At 40.2% G+C, this 21,710-nt stretch overlaps 1 protein-coding gene across 2 annotated transcripts in view; it reads left to right on the plus strand.

The window, feature by feature from the left end:
* micu2 (mitochondrial calcium uptake 2) overlaps positions 1–21,314 on the plus strand; it is a 132,803-nt gene extending 111,489 nt beyond the window's left edge. For both annotated transcript variants that reach the window (XM_064341095.1, XM_064341094.1), the window contains exons 10-12: positions 17,166–17,274; positions 17,377–17,534; positions 20,637–21,314. In XM_064341095.1, coding sequence (XP_064197165.1) covers positions 17,166–17,274; positions 17,377–17,534; positions 20,637–20,738 — 369 coding nt within the window. In that variant the 3' untranslated portion in view covers positions 20,739–21,314. The remainder of the gene's footprint in view (positions 1–17,165; positions 17,275–17,376; positions 17,535–20,636) is intronic.
* Positions 21,315–21,710: the final 396 nt, after the last annotated feature.

The following is a 21,710-nucleotide window of genomic DNA, read 5'->3' on the forward strand; positions in this document are numbered from 1 at the left end:
CCTGGAAAGTGATCAGGCTGAAATTAATGAGTGAAATTGATAAATAAATATATTATTATATTATTAATAAAAAAAAGTTTTCTTTTTTTTCTTTCTCTTTTTCCCTGAATATTTCATGTTAAGGGTGGGGGGAGGGGGGTGTTTATAAATGTCAATGTTTGCATGACTGTATGTTTTTTCGATGCAAAAAACCAGTAAATATAATGTTAAAAAGATTTTAAAAAATTTAAAAAAAACTTGCTAGTTCCCTAAGCACACCATTTGACCACTATCAAAATAAACAAATCGTTGGCCTACAATTAAAGCTTAATGGAGGTCCATTGCCTACTAATGGTTGCTAGGGTATGACTGGACTGTCGCCACTCCATTCTGAGCAGCCCATAGTCAGGCAGCATTTGCCCACCTTGCCAGTCTGTCACTGCCTAGTACCAGTTCGCGGAAGGTGCTTTTTTTTAATTTAAAAGTTCAGTTCCCGAGTTCAATTTTGAGTGTCATGACAAAGGGTTTGAATACTTATGTAAATGTGATATTTCAGTTTTTTGAAATCTAAAAACCTGTTTTTGCTTTGTCATTATGGGGTATTGTTTGTAGATTGATGAGAATAAAATTGAATTTAATCGATTTTAGAATAAGGCTGTAACGTAATAAAATTTGGAAAAAGTGAAGGGGTCTGAATACTTTCTGAAGGTACTGCATGAGCTGCGTTTGGCCTGAGTGATGCCAGTGCTAGCGAAAAAACGGATTGGCTGAAAATTGCAAAAGTCCACAAAAGATCAAAAAACGAGAAACTACAGTCAACAAAAGTGATAATAATATGAATAGAGAATAATTTAAATAAATAAACAAAATTAAAATACAAAACACCTCTGGAACTTCAGTTGGTTACACCAACAAATGTAGGCTACATAGCCTATATAAATTTACATCCTGAATAATTTGCAAATTGACATTTATTCAAACCAGCTGTCTAACGTTTTATGCAATCATACACAGCCAGGACCTCATCAGTCATCACCACCAATTGCCTTTCATTCAAGTTTCATACTGTATCTACCAGTTGGCGCCGCATACTTTCCCAGAGTCTTAGGCAGCACAGCAAGATTAAGACTGATATTGCAGAATAAATGTTACAGTTGCTAAAAATAGAAGCTTAGCAGTAGCTTCTATTTAGTTAGTCATTGATCTAAGTGAATTCACACCATGTGAGAGTTGGCTGTGTGTGGGATAGATGTTGTTGTGCTGACTGGAGCTAGTAACTTTGCTGATTAAAAGGCGTTCATTCTATTAGAGGCATCTTTACCTAATAGTATCTAGGTGGGAGAAAAGAAATATAGTTTCTCTGATCGGTTAATCTGCACTGTTGTGAGCACCTATGTTTTTTCAGAAGGTGTAAGTTTTTATTCGAGTTAGAGCTGGAGTGGGAGGACTAGAACGTGAATACTATATTCGACAATTGAGTGTTTTATTAATGGTAAAGTATGCAAGAATGACTCAAAAACTTGATTTATTTTGATTTACTGACTTGAATGTATGGATTCATTTTAATGAATGGAACTTCTCAACACTATTGTTATAGGGGCGATATAGCTCAGGAGGTAAGACCGATTGTCTGGCAGTCGCAGGGTTGCCGGTTCAAACCCCGCCCTGGGCATGTCGAAGTGTCCTTGAGCAAGACACCTAACCCCTAACCTCTAACTGCTCTGGCGAATGAGAGGCATCAATTGTAAAGCGCTTTGGACAAAAGCGCTATATAAATGCAGTCCATTTACCATTTACTATTGTCTAATCGTAGTTTGGGGCAGTCTGGGGGTGTGGTGTGGTTGGCCTTAACACCAGGTGAGAAATAATACACGTATCCCAGCCAATCAGAATTTCGTATTCAGCCAAAGCATTGTGTATTGGTTTTGTTGGCATGCAACATTTGTGAAATGATAATAAAATTATTTGTCATATTCGACACCGATTTTGTTTATTGACACAATACACTAAGCATTAAGACTTTATTATTATGGAAAGGGTACTGATGTGTGTTGTTATGCGTTCATTTATTTTCTATACAATCAGTGGTGCCGCCAGGGTACATTCTAAAAGTAGATTCTTCCCCTTGCTTGGAATCGATTTGGAATCGAGCACAGTTTGCAATCCCTCGATCTGTGAAATAATTGAAAATCACCATCCCTAATTGACAATCATGCAGAAGTTGATTCTATAAAATGAACATAATTTACACATGGTTTTACCCTGTTCACTGGAGATAAGTCCCTTTCACAGTTCACTCTGGATACTGGAACTGTAAGAGATGGCTTAGGTTGGGGCAGAGTTGTCTCAGCTCATGCTCAGAGATCATCTCCTTCATGCCCTGCAGCTGAGACGTGTCTGTAGGATGGATAAAATGTTTTCAGTTTGCAGAAGTGCAAGTCATTTCATACAAACTTTTTTTTAATGCATCAATACTTTTTCTACATTTGACTGGGGTGCTCCGTAATCTTTGTGTTCTTAATAAGACCCACCAAAGCAATTCCCACCTGCTTTGCACTACTCTTGAATAAAGCTTTACAACTTGGTGGCAACACACAGCAGATAGAGATTATCCGGTGAAGGGTACCATTAAGACTATGGGCTCTATTTTTCAGTATCAATGGTGCATGGGCACAGTCAATGGCATAGTGCATGGCCCATTCCCTGTCTTGGAAAAATAGGTGAATGCACCTGCTAAAAGCCTATTTTCCCATTACCACATAAAAATGACATTGTATAACCATTATGGCATAGCTATAAGAAAACTACACATTTACATTCCAGAGATTCTGTTAACAAAAAATTAATAGTACATCCACCATCTTTTAAACATTTAGTCCATGTCAGAATTGAGTAGTCCCATTGTGACCTGCTAGCCTACCGATATATGGACACAGATATAAAGCCCACAATGATAAGGTGTGGTGTGGAGACATCAACAGTGTCTTCAAGACACTCCTCTGTGTTGCTGCTGTTGTGATACCATAGTATCAGTCTTTTCCTTTTCTATTGTCAGGGTATCAGGACTGGCAAGAGAGTGGGGGTTCCCTGGACTATTTTAGGCAACATAGAGTGCTTTTTCCCATTATTGTTGTAGTTGCTCTTGTGAAATGAAAAGCAATTAATTGCCCACAGTGTTCCTACCATGTTGTGCACAGTGTGCGGGGGCTCTGTCTCCTGTGACAGGAAGCCAGACAACCCAGGACAAAGTGCTGCAGGGATCTTTTAGCTGCCGAGTAGGGTATTGCCATATTCCCTGTTCGATTCATCTTTGGTGTCATTCGGGGGATGGCAGGAGAGGACTGTGGTATTTGTAGGTTTAGGCCTTATCACTCACCACAACATACAAAGAGGGAATAATTAATGACAGCACTGCATGTGCAAAGTGCAATCAGTCCATTTAAGGGAACTTTCTTGGCTGTGTTTACAGTCCATAGGATTGTCAATCTAATTAAACCCAGGCATGGGGCAGACATGTCCATTGGTACAGTATGCATAAACACCTATGCTTGCGGAAAGGGACTTAGCCAGACACGGTTATACATTTGAAAGTTGTGGTCAGGATATCGGGGAGGCTTCCAGTTTTACCTCTAAGAACACCAGTTTGGCTACTGGCAGTCCCTTGGCAGCGGAGGGAGGCACAGTACAGGATACGGAAAAGATGACAGAAGGTGTCCTACCATCTTGTTTCTTCCACACGTGGATCCCCATTAAATATGCCTGTCTCATCTCTGGCCCGGGGTCAATACCGGACATTGGATGTGCACCTTCTCTGGGCAGATGGGCTGAAAGGTCCCTGTTGACCCATATCACCAGATGTCGAGACTTTTTTGGAGTCTGTTGACTTCGGCTGCAGCCAAATTCTGCTTGTTTGGCAGAATTGGGCGTGGCCACTAAGTGTCCTGGTTGAGGGTGAGCCCTGACAGAGGACCGCGACTTTCTTTGGAGCCTGTCCTCTGACTGAGCCCTGCTGTGTGGCTCTCCAGATGTGGTGGGAGGACTGGTATTGTTAGAGGTAGTGTCCAGTATTCTCTGTAGGTGGTGATGCACACAGGTCCACAGAGCCCACCATTTCTGCCTGCGTAGCTGCGAGAGTTTTCCCTAGATTCCAAAAGGGGAGTCAGGGGGGTCCACAGTGAGTGGTGCAGCGTTCTCTGTGTGGACTGGTGCTACGAAGTCCACAGAGCCCACCACTTCTGTTTGCGTAGCTGCCAGAGGTTCCCTGGATTCAAAAAGAGGGGAAGGGGAGTCCACAGTCTGTGGTGCAGCGTTGTGGGGGAAACAGAGTCATCTACTGTTTTCTTGCGTTAGCCGTGCTGCCACTGAGCTCACTCCTTCAGCAGTAGCTTGTGTCTTGCAGTTAAGTATTTCCCAAGCTAGTCTTCACATCTACCTCAAACCATGCTTGTTTTGAGCGACACAGATAAAGGAAATATTGTCTTTTTGCAAGATACAATTTTATCCTTTCTATCACCAAACGCTCAGTTCCATCATCATTTGGGGATACCAGTCTAAATGCACAGTCCATAGGTTGTGGATTGCCTCCTAATCAAGCGTGTCCATGGTATGAAGCCTCCCAGCAAGTTCTGGCCTCTGTGCCAACAACTGATGCCATTTTGAGACCATGTCCTGCAGTTGTTGATCCCACTTTGACCTGGTTATGCTTGCAGGTCAGGATGGGTGAGGAACAGAGGCAAGGAGGGTAACCGAAACATCTGTCTTTTTATCTGGTATCTTCTATAGAAAATGTTAGGAACTTGTCTTAGGGTTTACCGCAACTTACTCAATAGCATAAATTGCTATGCTATAGGACTATCTTGGTTGGAACCTCCAATATGTGGGACAAGAAAGGATTAATTAAAAATGTGTTTATTTTCTGAATCCAGCTGTTCCAACAGTCAATACCCTTAAAATGTTCAGCACTCTGAATACTGAACACAAGCGATATTGCATGCTGGAACCCCTGGCTTAACCTACATATAAAATATGTTGTATGAGATTTAATTTAATAATTCTGTTTAAAATGAGAATTATCAATTCAATCGCCAAATTCATTGATAGGTCAGTCTACAGAAAACTGGTGGAATCATCCAACAAGTCAAAACAAGCTCTATTTCAGGTTTTAAGATTAAATAATTGAATTCAATATGAAGCAGTCAATTAGATTAATGAATTGAAATACATTCTTTATTGAATTCAGGCTCACTACTTCTAAATTACAAAATAGAAGACATTATACACTATACAAATCATTAAACAATTGATTTGCAAATACCAGAAAAGAGAGAGACAGATAAGCCTGACCTTGGCAAAGTGTTACCCACTTCCAGTTTAAATGCCACAGGATGAATGGAAACCAGCTAAAAACACACAAGGAACGAACCACCACCAAGATAAAAAAGAAAAAAACTCTTCTTCTCCTCAGCTCTGAAGCCGCAACACAGCACAACTTTTTCCTGTGGCCATATTAACCCCTTAGCGCACATGCCAAATCTTGCCAATCCTTTCCCATTTAGGGGGTACCCTATTTAAACCTCTATAACTCCAGATGTGAACATCACAGAAACTTGAAAAATGACTTAAATGAAGTAAGACATTTGTACCATTTACCATACTAACGCAGATTAGTTTATATTCATAATTTTGGAAGAAATAAAGTGCCACAAATGCAATTGTCTTGACAGAAAATCTAAAATTAATTTACACTTTTTTAGTTTGCAATGAAATACTGAGAGATTGCATATATACAGCAGGTTAAACTATACATGTGCTGGATCAAAAACTTCTTGACCACAAGTTCATAAAATCTAAGGGTGAATATGTAGAACTACTAAAGATCTATGAAGCAAAAATGAAGCAGTGTACCCAGCGTCTCCAAATCTATCCAAAATGTCTAAATTATGCATTGCTGTGAATCACAACATATTCACGTATTTCACTACAAATCAACTGTTTTGACTCAAGAAAATCATGTTGCACTATTTTCAAGTCGGAATTACAAGCTTTCAGTCAGTACAGTGGTCTAAAATATCTAGGGGTCCAGAAACATATCCAAAATCTCTCCAAAATTAAATCAAATGCTTTTTGTCCATTATAAAGCATATAAATGAGCCGCTTATGTTAAGTTTTAAGATGGAACATTGTTATCAGGTTAAAAAAATAATGCAAAAATATTGTCACACAATGAAGTACAGTACCTAAATGTGTAATTAACTCTTGTATGTATTTCTATATTTTGTACTCTCGTATGTTTTCTTGTATGGGGATGGGACGACGACATAAAAACAGTTTTCAACCGTCCACCGTTTGGCAATGCTCCAACTCTCATCACTGTTGCATGCTTTACAAAAACAATTTCACTACTAACGCTTACATTACAGTTTGAAATATCCACATTATATAATACCACTAACCAATTTAAAGACATTCAATTTAAAAAAAAACATATATAACCGAAGTATTTTGAGCAGTAATACTTACATAGCAATGATGAAATCTTATCTGTTTTCAGTAGATGGAGACAGAGACAGGAAATCAATGATATAATTCTATCCGCTCCTGTTTTACACCAGAAAACTATGTCAGCTAGGTCTATCAGCAAAAATATGGCTTAGCTATGCTCAGAAGTCCTCAATAATAATAGTGTTTTCCAAGAAATTTCAAAAAATTGATGACATGGTTTCGTTAGCAGCGTCTTTTTACTGCTACCACGTGAATGCGTAATTGAATGCGATGATAAGAAAATTTGTGGTTACGCTGACCTATAAAACGCTATTCCAAAAGAAAAATTAGACATGTTATACATCGTTAGAAAGCTTATACTCTCACCTACTGAATAAATGAATTGTCAATCAAGCCAGACTGTACTAAAAAGGGCGACGACACCGTAAACAACAGGTGTGGTATTACGCACAGTTATTTTGGAAGGTACCCAAGCATCACACATGTGCGTATATTTCCCAAACGGATTTGTCCAAGACAATATATGTCCAATCAGAATCAGAATCAGGTTTTATTGCCAAGTAGGTTTACACATACGAGGAATTTGTTTTGGTCAACACACCGAGGCAGCCATCCGCGGCGCCATCTTATTAGATGAGAAATGAGAGAACAGGAGGAAGGAGGAGGGAAAAAAACAGTCCTTTCAATGAAACGAGAGGGCACTCGTTTCATTGAAACGAAGAAAAACCTCAGCACATAGCAACATCATAAAAACATTACAAACATTACAACAAAACTCGAAGACTTGCACATGTGGTAGGGGGTAGGGTGTCGGGGAGGGGAAGTGTCGCAGCACAGACACTGGGGGGAGCGCGCAGCCGCTCAGGCGCATCGCATCAACCCTCAGCAGACTGCACTGTAACGGGGGAGGGAGGGGGGGTGGGAGCCAAGAAGGCGTTGAGTAGGAGGTGGTGTGTGTGTTATGTATCTTCGTGTGTGTGTAAGTCCATGGACTTAATCGCCACCACAGTCTCAACATTGTCTCTGCCGTCTGATACTGATGACGAGGACACGGCCGTTGCCGTGGAGACGACCTCGAAGAGTCCTGATCCAGAGACAAAGTTCATAGGAGCAGGGAGGTGGGGGTAGGGCCGAGCATCTGTCTGCATAACAATCCAGGAGAGTGGAGAGATATCAGCCTTCCAAGGCCGATGTGGGGGAGCCAATGAAGATAAGGATTGTTTTGGGTTCAGGCAGACTTCTGCATTTTGCGTCTACCTTTAGTCCTGTGGTTCTCTCAGCGTTGTTCCAATCATCCGAATTTGATGGCCCATTTCAGTGAGCCGAACCGACAACTTCTCCAAGTTGGTATCCGTCATGCGAATTTGCGATCCAATCGCATCCAGTTTGCGATTGAGCTTGCAAATCGCTTGAGTCTGAGTGTTGACAGCCCTGCCCGTTCCCTCAATGGCAGGCAGCTTCCCAATTAGTGCTGCCAACGCCTTCTGAACTTTGCGATAAATCAGGATGCTGCCAGCTCCAAACAGCAGAAAGCCTGTTATCATAATTCCAATCAAGTTAACGTTTTCAACATCCTCAATGGAAAGGATTGACAGGCACACGACCCTCCACTCCTTCCAGGAGTCCATCGTGTATCCGGCTGCAAACGTTCCGTCAGGGCAAGAGGGCTCTCCCTGGCCCGTTCTTCTCGTCGAGAAAATACTATCAATTGCGTTGAGAGACCAGTTGATCAGATCCATGATTTTAGGTTTCGGAGAGAAATGCAGAGAGAGGCTCCGGATAGTTCAGACAGAGACAGCACAAGACAAGAGAGCAGCAAACAGGGGCAGATAAGGGCAAGGAGGGAGCAGTCAGTCTCAAAAGGGACATCTCTATGTGTAAAACAAATGGTAAGGTTGTATATTTATTCAATATTTAGTCAATATTTAGTCCCAGATATTGACTGTGGAATGACATGGTATCATTTTTAAAAACTTTTTCTCGTTTATTTCGTTATTCAGGGAGCAGCGTTTTCACTGCTGTATAGGCATATCTTAGGGCTATTGTCGGGTTTATCGTGTTGCTTTGACAGAATACGATTTTTTAGTGGTGAAAGAATATTTTTATGAATGCCAAGATAGACAATATTGTCCATTATGTCAAGGGTGGGGGGTGTTTTGTAGATGAGACTGCAGGGAGGGGGTGTGTGTTAAATGAACGACCAGAGCGACAATGGTGGTGCTGCGAAACTCCGTATTCGGCATAGTTGTCGTGTATCGTCTACTAATGAAACTAAAACAACGCGTTTCTGTTTTTAACTCATACTTTGGTTGCAGTAGCACCGAATGTCTGAGTTTAGTAATCTCGGCACGCCGGTGTGCCGACCACTAGAGGCTTTGGGCTAAGAGGTTAAATAGCTTACCCAGCACGACTTGAGGATGTTTGCCCTGATTAGGGCAAGTTAAGGTGTAGGAGAGAAGGGAAGGGGGTCAGACTCATTTATGACAAGGACTGGCCTACCTAAAGATTGGATTCAAACCTATACCGCGTTTCCACCGCAAGGACCAGGGTCTAAATTAATTTCCGGGGACATTATTTTACCCCCCAAAAAGTGCCTGCTCGGGGGTGGTACTTTCCAAAAGTACAGGAACTTTGGGGGTGGGGCTTGCAGCGCTGAACATTCCTGATTGGTCAAGTACTCACAGCATTTTATTTCACTCGCCATTTTTAAAAATCTGCAGCCGCAAACCGTTTGTTTTTTGTTCATTATGCTTCGACACATCAACATGGAGTTACAGAAGAAATCATAGGACAGTTGGACCAACGACGAAGTCTAAATCATTACACTGAGTTTTCAAATCAACATTAGTACAACTGCATTATGCGTTTTTCTTCATTGTTGTGTTCTTCATTAGAGTAAAGATTAGATGAGGACAGTTTGCCATTACAGTCTGGTTTCACTAAGCTATATATTAGCTATGCTGTTTGTATTGTGGACGTAGATTTACTTCATCATAATTATGGCTGGAGTAGGCCTAGTCGTCACGGAAAATGGCTGGAGCACTCACAGCAAAGTTGTTTAAAATCGTGGAAAATTGAAAGAGGCATAAATCAGGGAGTGTTTTTTTTTTTTTTTTACTAATTTATTAATTGAACCGATAGAGCTTATGCGCGAAAGTGGGAAATGACTGAAATAAGACGCGCAACTGTAGCAAGAGTAACAAATGCTTGAAATCCACAAAAATATGTGGAAAGTTAGCACTAGTAATAAATATGAACAATGCATTGATAGGCTGGTGCACTGGTGCATCAGTCCATCACGGAAAGAAATGTTTTTTTTTTGTCTTTAACATAACATTGTTAGAAACAGCATCCTGAAATTGCATTAGGCTACTAAATAAAACAGCATTACAGTGTGCCCGTTTAAAACAGCCGTCGCTTTTTCATACGTCAGCGGACTAATTTGCCTAATCTTCGCCGGTCTTTAGACCGCAGTGGAAACACACAACAGTGGGCTGAAGGAACATTTTAGTTCCTTGAAAAGTAGTTCCTGGGACTTAAAGTTCCAGGTAATTTGGGTGGAAACACAGCTTTAAAGTAAAGGGAAATGTTAGGCATTTAGCCATGCAGAGTCTCTGACCCCTGATGGTGTCCTGTCTCTTCTGGTTTGTTGCTTCTGAGACAAACTCTGGAGGTGAGACCCATAGATTATCTGCCTAGATTAGGGTATCAGAGAATATCAAATTGCCCCAGTCACATTTGCTTTGATGCTTGTGGAGGGGAGGGCAAGCCACATTCTTCGAAACAATATAATATTGTATCAAATCCACTGTTTCCCTCTCAAAGACATAATCTAAGCACTACATATCTGATAATGTATTCAAAATGGCGGAAAATCTACCTGATTCACCTTTTCATTCAAAGTGGCAAAGTGAGGAGAGGCATTCGTTGACTTTGGTTTCGTGTCTCTAGGCTAAACAGGGTGGGAGTTATGCCCTTTCAGTTTGTATTTTCACTTGAGCGCTATAGCACCACCAACTGCCCAATCGGTGCCAAAATTGCTCCTGCTGTAGAGCACGCAACCTTCGACCACAAGTTTTGCAAAAAGTTACCAGACACACTTGCCGGACATGAGCGAGACTTTGGAAGATATAATAAATATAGCTGCAAGCAGCAATACACAAGGTCTACACGAAGACATCACCAGGGGTGGTCAAATCCATTCCTAGGCTGGGGTGTATGTTGGTTTTTGTTGTCACCAATTATAATTGACATGTTAGCTAATAACCTGAATGCATTTAATGCTGGTTTCACTGTAGATTAGACCATAATAAGATTTTTAATTTGGGACACAGCAACAGCCATCTGTTCACAAATGTTGCGTTGTGCACTTATGAAAAATGCAGCTGAATTAATATAGCTGCTAGCGGCAATTGGATGGTTCAAGCCCTGTTATTTGAAATCATTCAAATTATCATACATTGTTATCAGGTTGGACACAGCATGCTTAGAATGTGATTTTGTGGGTTTTTATAGTAGTTATATACAGTGAGCACCATAATTCATTGGACAGTGACACATTTTTTGTTATTTTGGTTCTGTACTCTAGCACTTTGAGTTTGAAAGGATACAATGACAATGAGGTTGAAGTGCAGACTGTCAGCTTTAATTTGAGGGTATTTTCATACATATCGGATGAACCGTTTAGAAATTATAGAACCTTTTGTACATAGTCCCCCCCCATTTTCGGGCATCAAAAAATATTGGACAGTTTAACATAATGTAGAATAAAGTAATCATTTTTAATATTCAGTCGCATATCCTTTGCATGCAATGACTGCTTGAAGTCTGTGACGCATAGACATCACCAGACGCCAGGTATCTTCCCTGGTGATGCTCTGCCAGGCCTGTACTGCAGCCATCTTCAGTTCCTGCTTGTTTCAGGGACTTTTTGCCTTCAGTCTCCTCTTCAGCATGTAAAATGCATGTTCAGTTGGATTCAGATCCGGTGATTGACTCGGCCAGTCAAGGATTTTCCACTTTTTGGCCATCAAAACTTTGTTGCTCTAGCAGTATGTTTCGGGTAATTGTCTTGTTGCATGATGAAGTGCCGTCCAATGAGTTTGGAGGCATTTGGTTTTATGTGAGCAGATAAAATATTTCTGTAGACTCCAGAATTCATTGTTCTACTTCTGTCTGCAGTCACATTATCGATGAAGACAAGTGAGCCGGTTCCACTGGCAGCCATACAGGCCCAAGCCATAACACCCCCTCTACCATGTTTCACGGATGAGGTGGTATGCTTTGGATCATGGGCATTTCCTTTTTTTCTCCACACTTTCCTCTTTCCATCACTCTGGTACATGTTAATCTTTGTCTCATCTGTCCACAAGACTTTGTTCCAGGACTCTTGGGGCGCTCTTTTCGGTGCTTTTTAGAAAACTGTAATCTTGCCTTTCTGTTCTTCAGGCATGTCAGTGGTTTGCATCTTGTAGTGTACCCTCGGTCCTGCTGGTGTAGTCTTCTACGTATGGTAGACTTTGACACATTTACACCTGCATCCAGGAGAGTGTTTTTGATCTGTTAGGCTGTTGTCAGGGGGGTTTTCTTCACCAGAGAGAGTATTCTTCGGTCATCCACTACAGTGGTCTTCCTCTGTCTACTGGGTCTTTTGACTTAATTGAGTTCACTAGTTGTTTTTTTCTTGTTATGATGAACCAAACTGTTGACTTAGGCATGCCAAGGGTTTTTGAAATTTTCCTGATTGATTGATTTTCATTTCTGAGCCTTATGACGGCCAGCTTAATTTGCATCGACACTGCTGTCTTCCTCATGTTGTCACACCCCAACAGCAATTTCCAAAGGCAATTGAAAGTCTAGAGTCAAGACTAGACATCAACAGCTCTCTTCTGCATTCACTAATGACACAAATGTATACACCTGCCTAACGAAACACATCTGTGAAGCCAATTCAACAAATACTTGTAGTACCTTAAAATGGGGGGACCATGTACAAAAGGTGCTGTCATTTCTAAACGGTTCCTCCGATATGTATGAGAATACCCTCAAATTAAAGCTGACAGTCTGCACTTCAACCTCATTGTCATCGTATCCTTTCAAACTCAAAGTGCTGGAGTACAGAACCAAAATAACAAAAAATGTGTCACTGTCCAATGAACTATGGTGCTCACTGTAGTTGTGTAGTTTTTACAGCTGACTCAGTAATCCTGCTTTGTGAAGCAGGGCCTAGAATAGCTAAAGACCAAATGAGGAAAAACACAAAATAGCTGCACCAGCACTACAGAGTTGCTACCGTATAATTTTCCCACGCGCTAAAGGGTACACTAGGTGTAAAGATAATCATGACACTGCCAAATTACTGTTACCATACCATTCCTGTTGCTAAAAATTCTATTTTCAATATCTCTGACCACCACACCTCTTCGCTTGACATTTGCTTGTCGCGCTCGAGGGTGGAGGTGTGGGTGGGGTTGAGGATGAAGGCAGTGTGAGTGTGGTTTACAAACACAGTCTACAAGGGCCGCAAAATCCTACGTAGTATACCTTTAAATGCAATGACTGTATCCCATCTATGACCCATTGACATCACCAATCTTTGGTATCTTCTTTTGAAATACCTTTCCCATCGTTCACTACAGCTGCTTTCACTTGATCTTTGTTTCAGGGGGTTTTGTCTTAAATTTCCTCTTCTGCTAGTGAAATGCATGTTCAACTGGATTTAAATCAGGTGACTAACTTGGCCAGTCCAAAACTTTGCCGTTTTTGCCATTGATGAATGATTAGCTTGCTTTGGCAATGTGTTTGGGGTCATGTCCTTGCTGCAGGATAAAGCACTGGCTAATGAGGTTGGAGAAATTTCAGTGTACATAGCCAGACAAAATCGGTACAATTCTGAATTCATCCTACTGCTGTCATCCTCCATTAAATCATCAATAAAAACCAGTGAGCATGTTCCAGAAGCAGCCAGACATGCCCAAGCGATGACACTGCCTCCTTCATATTTAACAGACCATTAGCTGTTCCTTCCTCTCTCCACACGTTTGGCTATCCATCATTTTGGTAAAGTCATCATAAAGTTATTTTGGTATCATCTGTCATTAAAATTTGGTTCCAGATCTCTTGTGGGTCATATGTTTATTTTAATCTGGTCTTTCAATTCTTCTTTCTTGTGTACCGTTATAATTCTGAGCTGTAGTGTGTTAATTTCTGAGTTCACAAGTGGTTTCTTGGTGGTTTCCAGGCTGTCCAAACTGCTGTACTTGATATCTGAAGAAAAACACGTTTTCAACGGACAAAAATTCCAAGTTACTCACACATACAAAGCACTACAAGTCATTAACCCTTGAAAAATGTAGGCCTGCCATTAAAAGTAGTGATATTAAAATTAGGCCAAGCTACAATTAACAATATTGGCTACCTTAGCTAACACAAATGAAACATGATGACCACATTCAGCATGTTTCAGACACGCTGGCCACATTTGAATGACCACATTCTCTTCACATGGTAAGATGAAAAAACACAGGGCGAAGTCACTTTAAATAATTTAGGAGGCATTGGGTAGCAGCATTGATTTGAAAGACTGCATGTTTCATTTGTGTTAGCTAAGTTAGCGAATATTGTTTATTGTAACTTGGCCTAATTTTGATATCACTGCTTTTAAGTAGTGTTTTTCTTCAGATATCAAGTACAGCCTGGAAACCACCAAGAAACCACTTGTGAACTCAGAAATAAACACACAATTTTGATATCAGTACTGGCAGGCCTAAATTTTGCAAGTGTTAATGAGTGCTTTGTGAGTAACATGGCATTTTTGTATGTTGAAAATTTGTTTTTTATGAGATATAATATCTTTTTGCAAAGTGTTCTGAGAAACTGATACCAGCAATGCCAGTGGCAGCTGGTGACTCAAAAAATTGGGGAGGACAGGAAGAAAACCAACCCACGGCATCATGCTATTTTACACTAGTTGGCTACTTATCTCTACTTTCTTATGTTCAAGTTATGTTATGTTATTATGTTCAAATGTAGCAATAATCTAAAATCTATACGCTACAAAATCCAGCATTCTAAAGCAGTTTAAACAGCAACATTATTCTTTCGCTTTTGAATTTTTGTTACATCCCCTTCCCTTTTCAATGTCCAACTTCACAATTGATGGCAACGTTGAATCATATTTCTAGTTACTACTGCTAGCTTTATTTACGGATGCCAGCCATCGCGCAAATCGGAATCGTCCCTTATTTGGACGGTAGAATAGGCATTACGCATTTAACTCATGGCTACGGGACGCACTTTCATCCATATGTTTGTGAACGATTGCGTTTATAGTAACCGCTGTTTTGAATACAATTCAATAGTTAGCTAGCTAGCTAGCTGGGATAACAAGCATGACGTGAGACCATTCTGACCTAAAACCAATAATTTTAATATTGGTTAGGTGACAAGTGACGGCGAACCTGTCATAAAGCTAGCTGGCATTCAAAACCCGTTTCAGAGGGTCTTAGAAAAACGTTATGTCTACATTGCGTGATCACAACATTTAAAAAGTAAGACAGTGCTAGGGAGATGAATTTGATTGACTTATGGTTTCATGCAGTTTTAATAAATAATGTAATGACAAAAATGACCAAAATTGGTGCTAAACGTATGGTATAAAATGAGAAGGAACTATTTTTTCTTGATAGAATCATTGTTTTCATAGAGTTAACGACCAGAGCAGAGGTTTTTGCTTAACAACGGTGCAAATGGAACTACCAACCAGATTTTTGCTTGCCAACATAAAATAATATGCCCAAACGCCCGCGGAAGAATATATCACTTTCAGCTGATTAAATCGATAAAAAAATCAATAAATATAAAAGTAACTAACCATATATAGTCATTGTTGGTAACCCGTTGTATAAGTGGAATAAACCCCTCCGGGCTGTCCCGTTATTGGAAAATAATGTAGCCTACTTCGGGGCTGGTTAAGCAACCCTACATTATTTTCCAATAACGGGACAGCCCGTCGTGGTTTATTCCTTACATATCATATTACAACACAAAGGATGAATATAAAAAAGGGGCCATGTGAAGGAGAGGGAAAGACACATCTAATCACTGCGGGCTCTGAATGGGAATGAACCTTGTGTGTGCATAATGTGTCACTAGAATTAGCATTTTTGATCATGGTTATCTGTGGAGCTGGTCGTCCAGCAGTCTTGATCCTCACCTGCTGCGTAATCCAAACTGTGGGATGGCTGTGACAACAAATAATCCACAAGATGTTCTTCCCCATCCCACTCTCTGTGTCTGCGTCCATGCCTCTCTGTGACCCCCTCACTCACATGTTAATTGCCTCGTTAGCAATAGCAGCACCACTCTCCTCAAAATCCATTCTCACCGTTAGCTCAGTCCTTCAGGGCTGCTACAACAAGCTAACTGTTGCGTTGGCTAACGCAAGTAGCTAGCTACTGCTCGATAAAAAACGTAAATCTGAAAAAAGGAAATTTGGACAACCTCCTCTGGTTGAAAAGGCTTAAATAAAATGTAATTTTTTAGTGATGTGTTTTAAAAGTAGTTTGCAGTTTGCACGTTATAATACAATACAGTGGTAGAGAATTGAAGATGAAATTTGGAAATTATTATTGGACCAATGCGATATCAATATTGTATTCTGGTTGTTGATTGGTTAGGGAGGACGTCCTCCCTTGGAGCATCACTTGTTTTGGCCAATAACAGATTAGCATGAAAAAAAATGAAGTACATTAAATTGATATGAGATCCCGCCCTAAGGAGGACAGCAGGAGCCCGTCCTCCTCTGCCCCCCACCACCACTTCACAGACTGCCCTTTCCCCTCTTGCCTGCCCTGCTGTTGAAACATTTTAATCAGAATTTCAATAATACCTGCCATCCCAATGCCCAGTTTCTGTGCTGTCCTTCTAAATGAATTCTCCTGTCATCTCAGCATGGATTAGTTATGTTTCAGTTCTCTTATCTTGATGATTGTCATCGTTTTTGCCTTATAACTCTTAATTTGAACTACACAGATGGAAAAAAAGGCTACTAGAAGAGTGCACTCAGTAGATCTCCGCCAGGCGTGTTAGCTTGCTGATGCAACAATAGAGGCTACACAATCAATGCAACCAGACAAATACAATATTACAAGTTTTTACCACGTGCCACTGAGAATCCCAAAAACGCTGATTCAATGAAGTAACGCTAAAGGTGGTGACATGTTAGCTAATTTCATTCATATCAGCCACGATGTGTTACACAGAGCTAACGTTGACGTTATAATCTGGCACTTTCGTTTCAAATCTGGACAGGAACAATCTGGACAGAAACAATTCCACCTCGCCTGGTGGAGATAAAAATCAAGGCTAGATACTCACAGCTTTTGTGTGAATAATCCATGCAAAAGGAAACACCTGACAGTCATCCATTAACTTTTGCACCACTAAAAATTTGGGTACTAACACAAAAACACCTGTTTCTCTGAAATGGCTAAATAAATAAAAGCTGGTTGTCTTTACATTTGTTTCACATTAATATTTTGATCTCAAAACCAAATGCCTTAAATATACAGCAAAAATAACAAATTTCACTCTACCGTTCCCATGCTTTTGAAGGACACTGTTTACAACAATATATAAGGTGTATACAGTTATTTCCACCGTCTTGTCTTTTTTCTCCTTTGCAGAGCATTTCTTTTGAAGAGTTCAAATCTTTTTGCCTTTTCACAAACAACCTGGAGGACTTCGCCTTTAGTGTGAAAATGATCAGTGAAGCCAACCGTCCAATTGGAATGGGTAACTCGTCTCTGAATATCATCTTACTGTACAGAGAATTAACAAGACATTATACTTCCATGCAGTTGTATCTCTCTCTCTCTCTTTTTCTTTTACTTACAGCGGAATTCAAAAGAGCTGTAAAAATTGCAACGGGCCATGAGCTTTCAGAAAATGTTCTAGATACTGTTTTCAAGATATTTGACCTCGATGGTGATAACTGCCTTAGTCACAAAGAGTTTATTGGAGTGATGAATGACAGAATTCTCCGTGGGCTGAAGGTAAAAATACACCCTAAAATCAACATTTACCGTTCTGTTTTTACAGTGTTGAATCTGTATGAGCTTCAGAGTTACAAGCTGACCTGTCAACCAAACAAGACATGAGCCCAGTACTACATAAATCAGTTATACCATGGTACTTGCTGAAATTCATAATTTCATTGACCTTAAAAAGAGCTCCAATTCTGAATTTCAGTTAAAACCAGGCTTATAGTCAGATGAGAGGTTTTTTGCCATTTACACCAGCAGTGTATTTGATGTCAGAAGAAGAATATAGAATAAAGGTCATCATACTAACAGTTAATTATGAATAATAATATAATTAATAAATTTGAAATAGGATTATGTCTTTTATCCTCTGGGGGTGTTGCAACTACTGGTCCTGGGGGTCTTGTTAATGTCAATAGTACCATGAACTTCATAGTACTGTTATCCATGCAATGGAGGATTTACAAAGTAGTGACAACAGGGGTATGGATAAATGTGACACACATTTCTGGGGAAAAAATACACTACATGACCAAAATATGTGGACATCTGAACATCTCATTCCAAGACCATGGGCATTAATATGGAGTTCTTCCCCCCTTTGCTGCTATAACAGCCTCCATTCTTCTCTTCTAGTGGAAGGCCACTAGATTTTGGAACATGACTGCAGGGATTCACTTCCATTCAGCCACAAGAGCATTAGTGAGGTCAGGCACTGATCTTGGGTGTTAAAGGGGAATTGCACTTTATAAGTATGAGTATTATACTTCTGCTTCTCATGACTGATATTGTGCTTCTAATGAATGTGTTGCCCTTCATTTTTCGATTAGTTATTTCATTTTAAATGTCTAACATTACAAACCAAGGTCCTTTTTTTTTTTTTAGCGCAAGTCCACATAGTAGTACGGTTTCCGGTTTTTTCTTCTTTGATTTCGTTTCGCGGCAAAATCGAGAAGAAGCTAAGCAAAACATTCCGTTAACTTAGCGATGAAATCGAACAAACTAACGTCTGCTAGCTTTTGTTTGATGCGATATCGGTGTAATAATGAGGTGCATTGTTCTCGGTTGTTATAATGCCCCCGTTAAACTTGCCTTGAAAGCACGTTTTCATAGTTTACCACGCGATGCAACTTTGTGCCAGCCATGGCTGGATGTAATCAGACACCCCAACATAACAGCCGAAGAAGTTTGCAAACGAGGGCTAAGGGTATGCAGTGACCGCTTTGAAGGCACCAATTACCAAGGCGACCGTCTGAAGCCTGGAGCTGTACCCACCGTTTTCCCATCGTTGGTCGAACCGCTCGAGGTAGGTACTGTGCGGGCTGGCTAACGTTATTGCGTCTGTCTGTGATATATAGGATGTCTACCACCAGTTGCCGTTTGTCCTGGGAATAGCCTGTGGTTCCTCAATCTCGGCCCGTTCCTGACTCGCTCTCGCTCTTGCATCAGCCTGCAAATTAGCCAGCTCTTCTTCTGTGTATTCCGGCTCAAATCGATAGGGCACAACAATCCCATGATCAGAAACAAAATCTCATTCGTCCTCAGACATTTTCGGTTTCGCTAGCTAGTAGTTATACAACACTATTTCTACGACCAACCTAATGTTATTGTCTGCAGGTACACCCACATCAGAAGTCGCGTAATGATATGCATCCTCGAGTTCGACACTAAACTGCCTGGGTCTGCTTCCTGCATTTATAAAGGAAAACAACAAAACAGCATTAAATATTAACATAATGAAATAACTAATCGAAAAATGAAGGGCGACATTCATTAGAAGGACAATATCAGTCATGAGAAGCAGTTGTGCAATTCCTCTTTAAGGCCTGGCTCGCAGTCGGTGTTCCAATTCATCCCAAAGGTGTTCAACGGGGTTGAGGTCAGGGCTTTGTGCAGGCCAGTTAAGTTCTTCCATACCAAACTCGGCAAAACATTTCTTTATAGACTTTGCTTTGTGCACGGGGACATTGTCATACTGAAACAGGAAAAGGCCTTCCCCAAACTGTTGCCACAAAGCTGAAAGCATGCACTTCTCTAAAATGGCATTGTATGCTGTAGCATTAAGACTATTATTCCTCCTCCACCAAACTTTACAGTTGGCACTATGCATTCGGGCATGTAGCATTCTCCTGGCATTCGTTAAACCCAGATTCATCCATCAGACTGCCAGATAGTGAAGTATGATTCATCACTCGAGAGAACGATTTTCCACTGCTCCAGAGTCCAGTCCAGGCGAGGCTTGGAATTGTGCATGGTGACCTCAGGCTTGTGTGCGGCTGCTCAGCTGTGGAAATCCATTTCATGAAGCTCCCGACAAACACTTTTTGCATTGATGTTGCTTCCAGAGGCAATATGGAACTCGGTAGCAAGTGTTGCAACCGAGAACAGACTATTTTACATGCTATGTGCTTCAGCACTGGGCAGTCACATTGTGTGGGCTTGTGTGGCCTACCGCTTCGTGGCTGAGCTATTGTTGCTCCTAGATGTTTCCACTTCACAATAACAGCACTTATAGTTAACATAACATGATGACGAGAACAAGCCATTTAAACTAAATTGTACCTAGTGCTCTGATTACCTACAGACTAGATAGTAAACTAACACCTTATCAAGCCTGGTCTTGAAAATCCCCAGAGATTCTGCCTCTACTACGTGACCTGGCAGGACTTCTAGTTGAATTTTGGAAAGGTGGCATCCTATGAGAGTGCCATGTTGAAAGTCACCGAGCTCTTCAACACTACCCATTCTACTGCTAATATTAGTTCATGGAGCTTGGCTGTATGCTTGATTTTTTGCACCTGTTAGCAATGGGTGTGGCTAAAGGAACCAAACCCACTAATTAGACAGGGTGTCTACCTACTTTTGGCCATATGGTGTATACTGTAGTCATTTATATGTTGTTTATATGTTGTAAAAAAGCATTTTCTCTGGACAATTGTATGAAATATGACTTCTATATAATAAAATATAGGTCATTACCTGCATTGGTTTTTTGCACCTTCTTTGCTCATCATTATGAAGGGTGTGAAAATTTAATTGTGAGTGTGTAAAAGCTACAATACTGTGAAAATGAGAATGGAAAATTTGTTTATAGTGAGTGATGTTTTTCTACAGGTGCAACATCAGCATGGTATCACTGGATACTGGCGGTGTGTCAAGAGAGAGACCCTGAAAGGTGCACAAGAGGCCCTGAGACAGACAGGGAGTCCCTTCTAAGTGCTATTTACAGAAATTGTGGCCTGCTGTATTTATATCACCATTGTTACCCTTCACAATGTATGCATATCTTGTATGTAAATTTGTTAACACGCAGAATAACATTGCTTGTTAAAATTTAGTTTCTCATTAATATAGGACTACTGTCTTCTGTAGAAATAATTTTCTTTGCCAGGTTCTGTTCTTGTTTTCTCATAAAAAAGATTTAATTACCATTATAAAATAATTTTTGTGCTTTTTAATTTGGGAAATTCTGGGTCTTTGGTATTGTTTTTTGAATCAGATAGATTGAAATATTTATTTTGACTGTTGGCAATCTTGAATTTCTGTGGCTGATCATTTATAACAGTCTATTTTGAAAGGTATGATCTATCCACATTCCATCCTGTCAAAATAAGGCTGATTTTGTACAGCTCTGACTGCTATGCATACATTTTTGAATTATTTTATTTGATAAAATCCATGGCTAGTTTTAATTGTTCAACTTGGAAAAAAATGCACGCCCATTTTTAAGCATGTATTTTTAGAAACATTTTGCTCATTTTGATCACAAGCAAATAAAGGAAACTGCTCTTAGTGCCACATTCTTTTTTTGAAACCACAATTCTAGATATGATAGATTTTAATTGTATTCATTTGCCATCCACACACCCATTGACTCCCATTAAGTCTTTCCAATTTCTCCAGAATGTTCACAAGCAAGGTAACCTCTTAGCTGACATCAAGATTCTTTTACTCTAAAAATAATAATTAATATACAATGAGATAAAAAAGAATTCAAGAAAGACTTCCAAAGTGGACTGATGTTAAGGTGAATGTTGTCCATTTGTAATCTATCTTTCTCACTGAAATCATTGATGATATTGTTAAGAAATGGTTTTATAACGCGTCCTAATGTAAGAAACCCCTTAGATGCACCAAATGGTGCGTCGAGATCACCAACTGCAAGAAACTCCTCCGCAAACCCAAACA

Source organism: Anguilla rostrata, chromosome 6 (genome assembly GCF_018555375.3).
Source record: "Anguilla rostrata isolate EN2019 chromosome 6, ASM1855537v3, whole genome shotgun sequence".
In the NCBI taxonomy this organism is placed as follows: domain Eukaryota; kingdom Metazoa; phylum Chordata; class Actinopteri; order Anguilliformes; family Anguillidae; genus Anguilla; species Anguilla rostrata.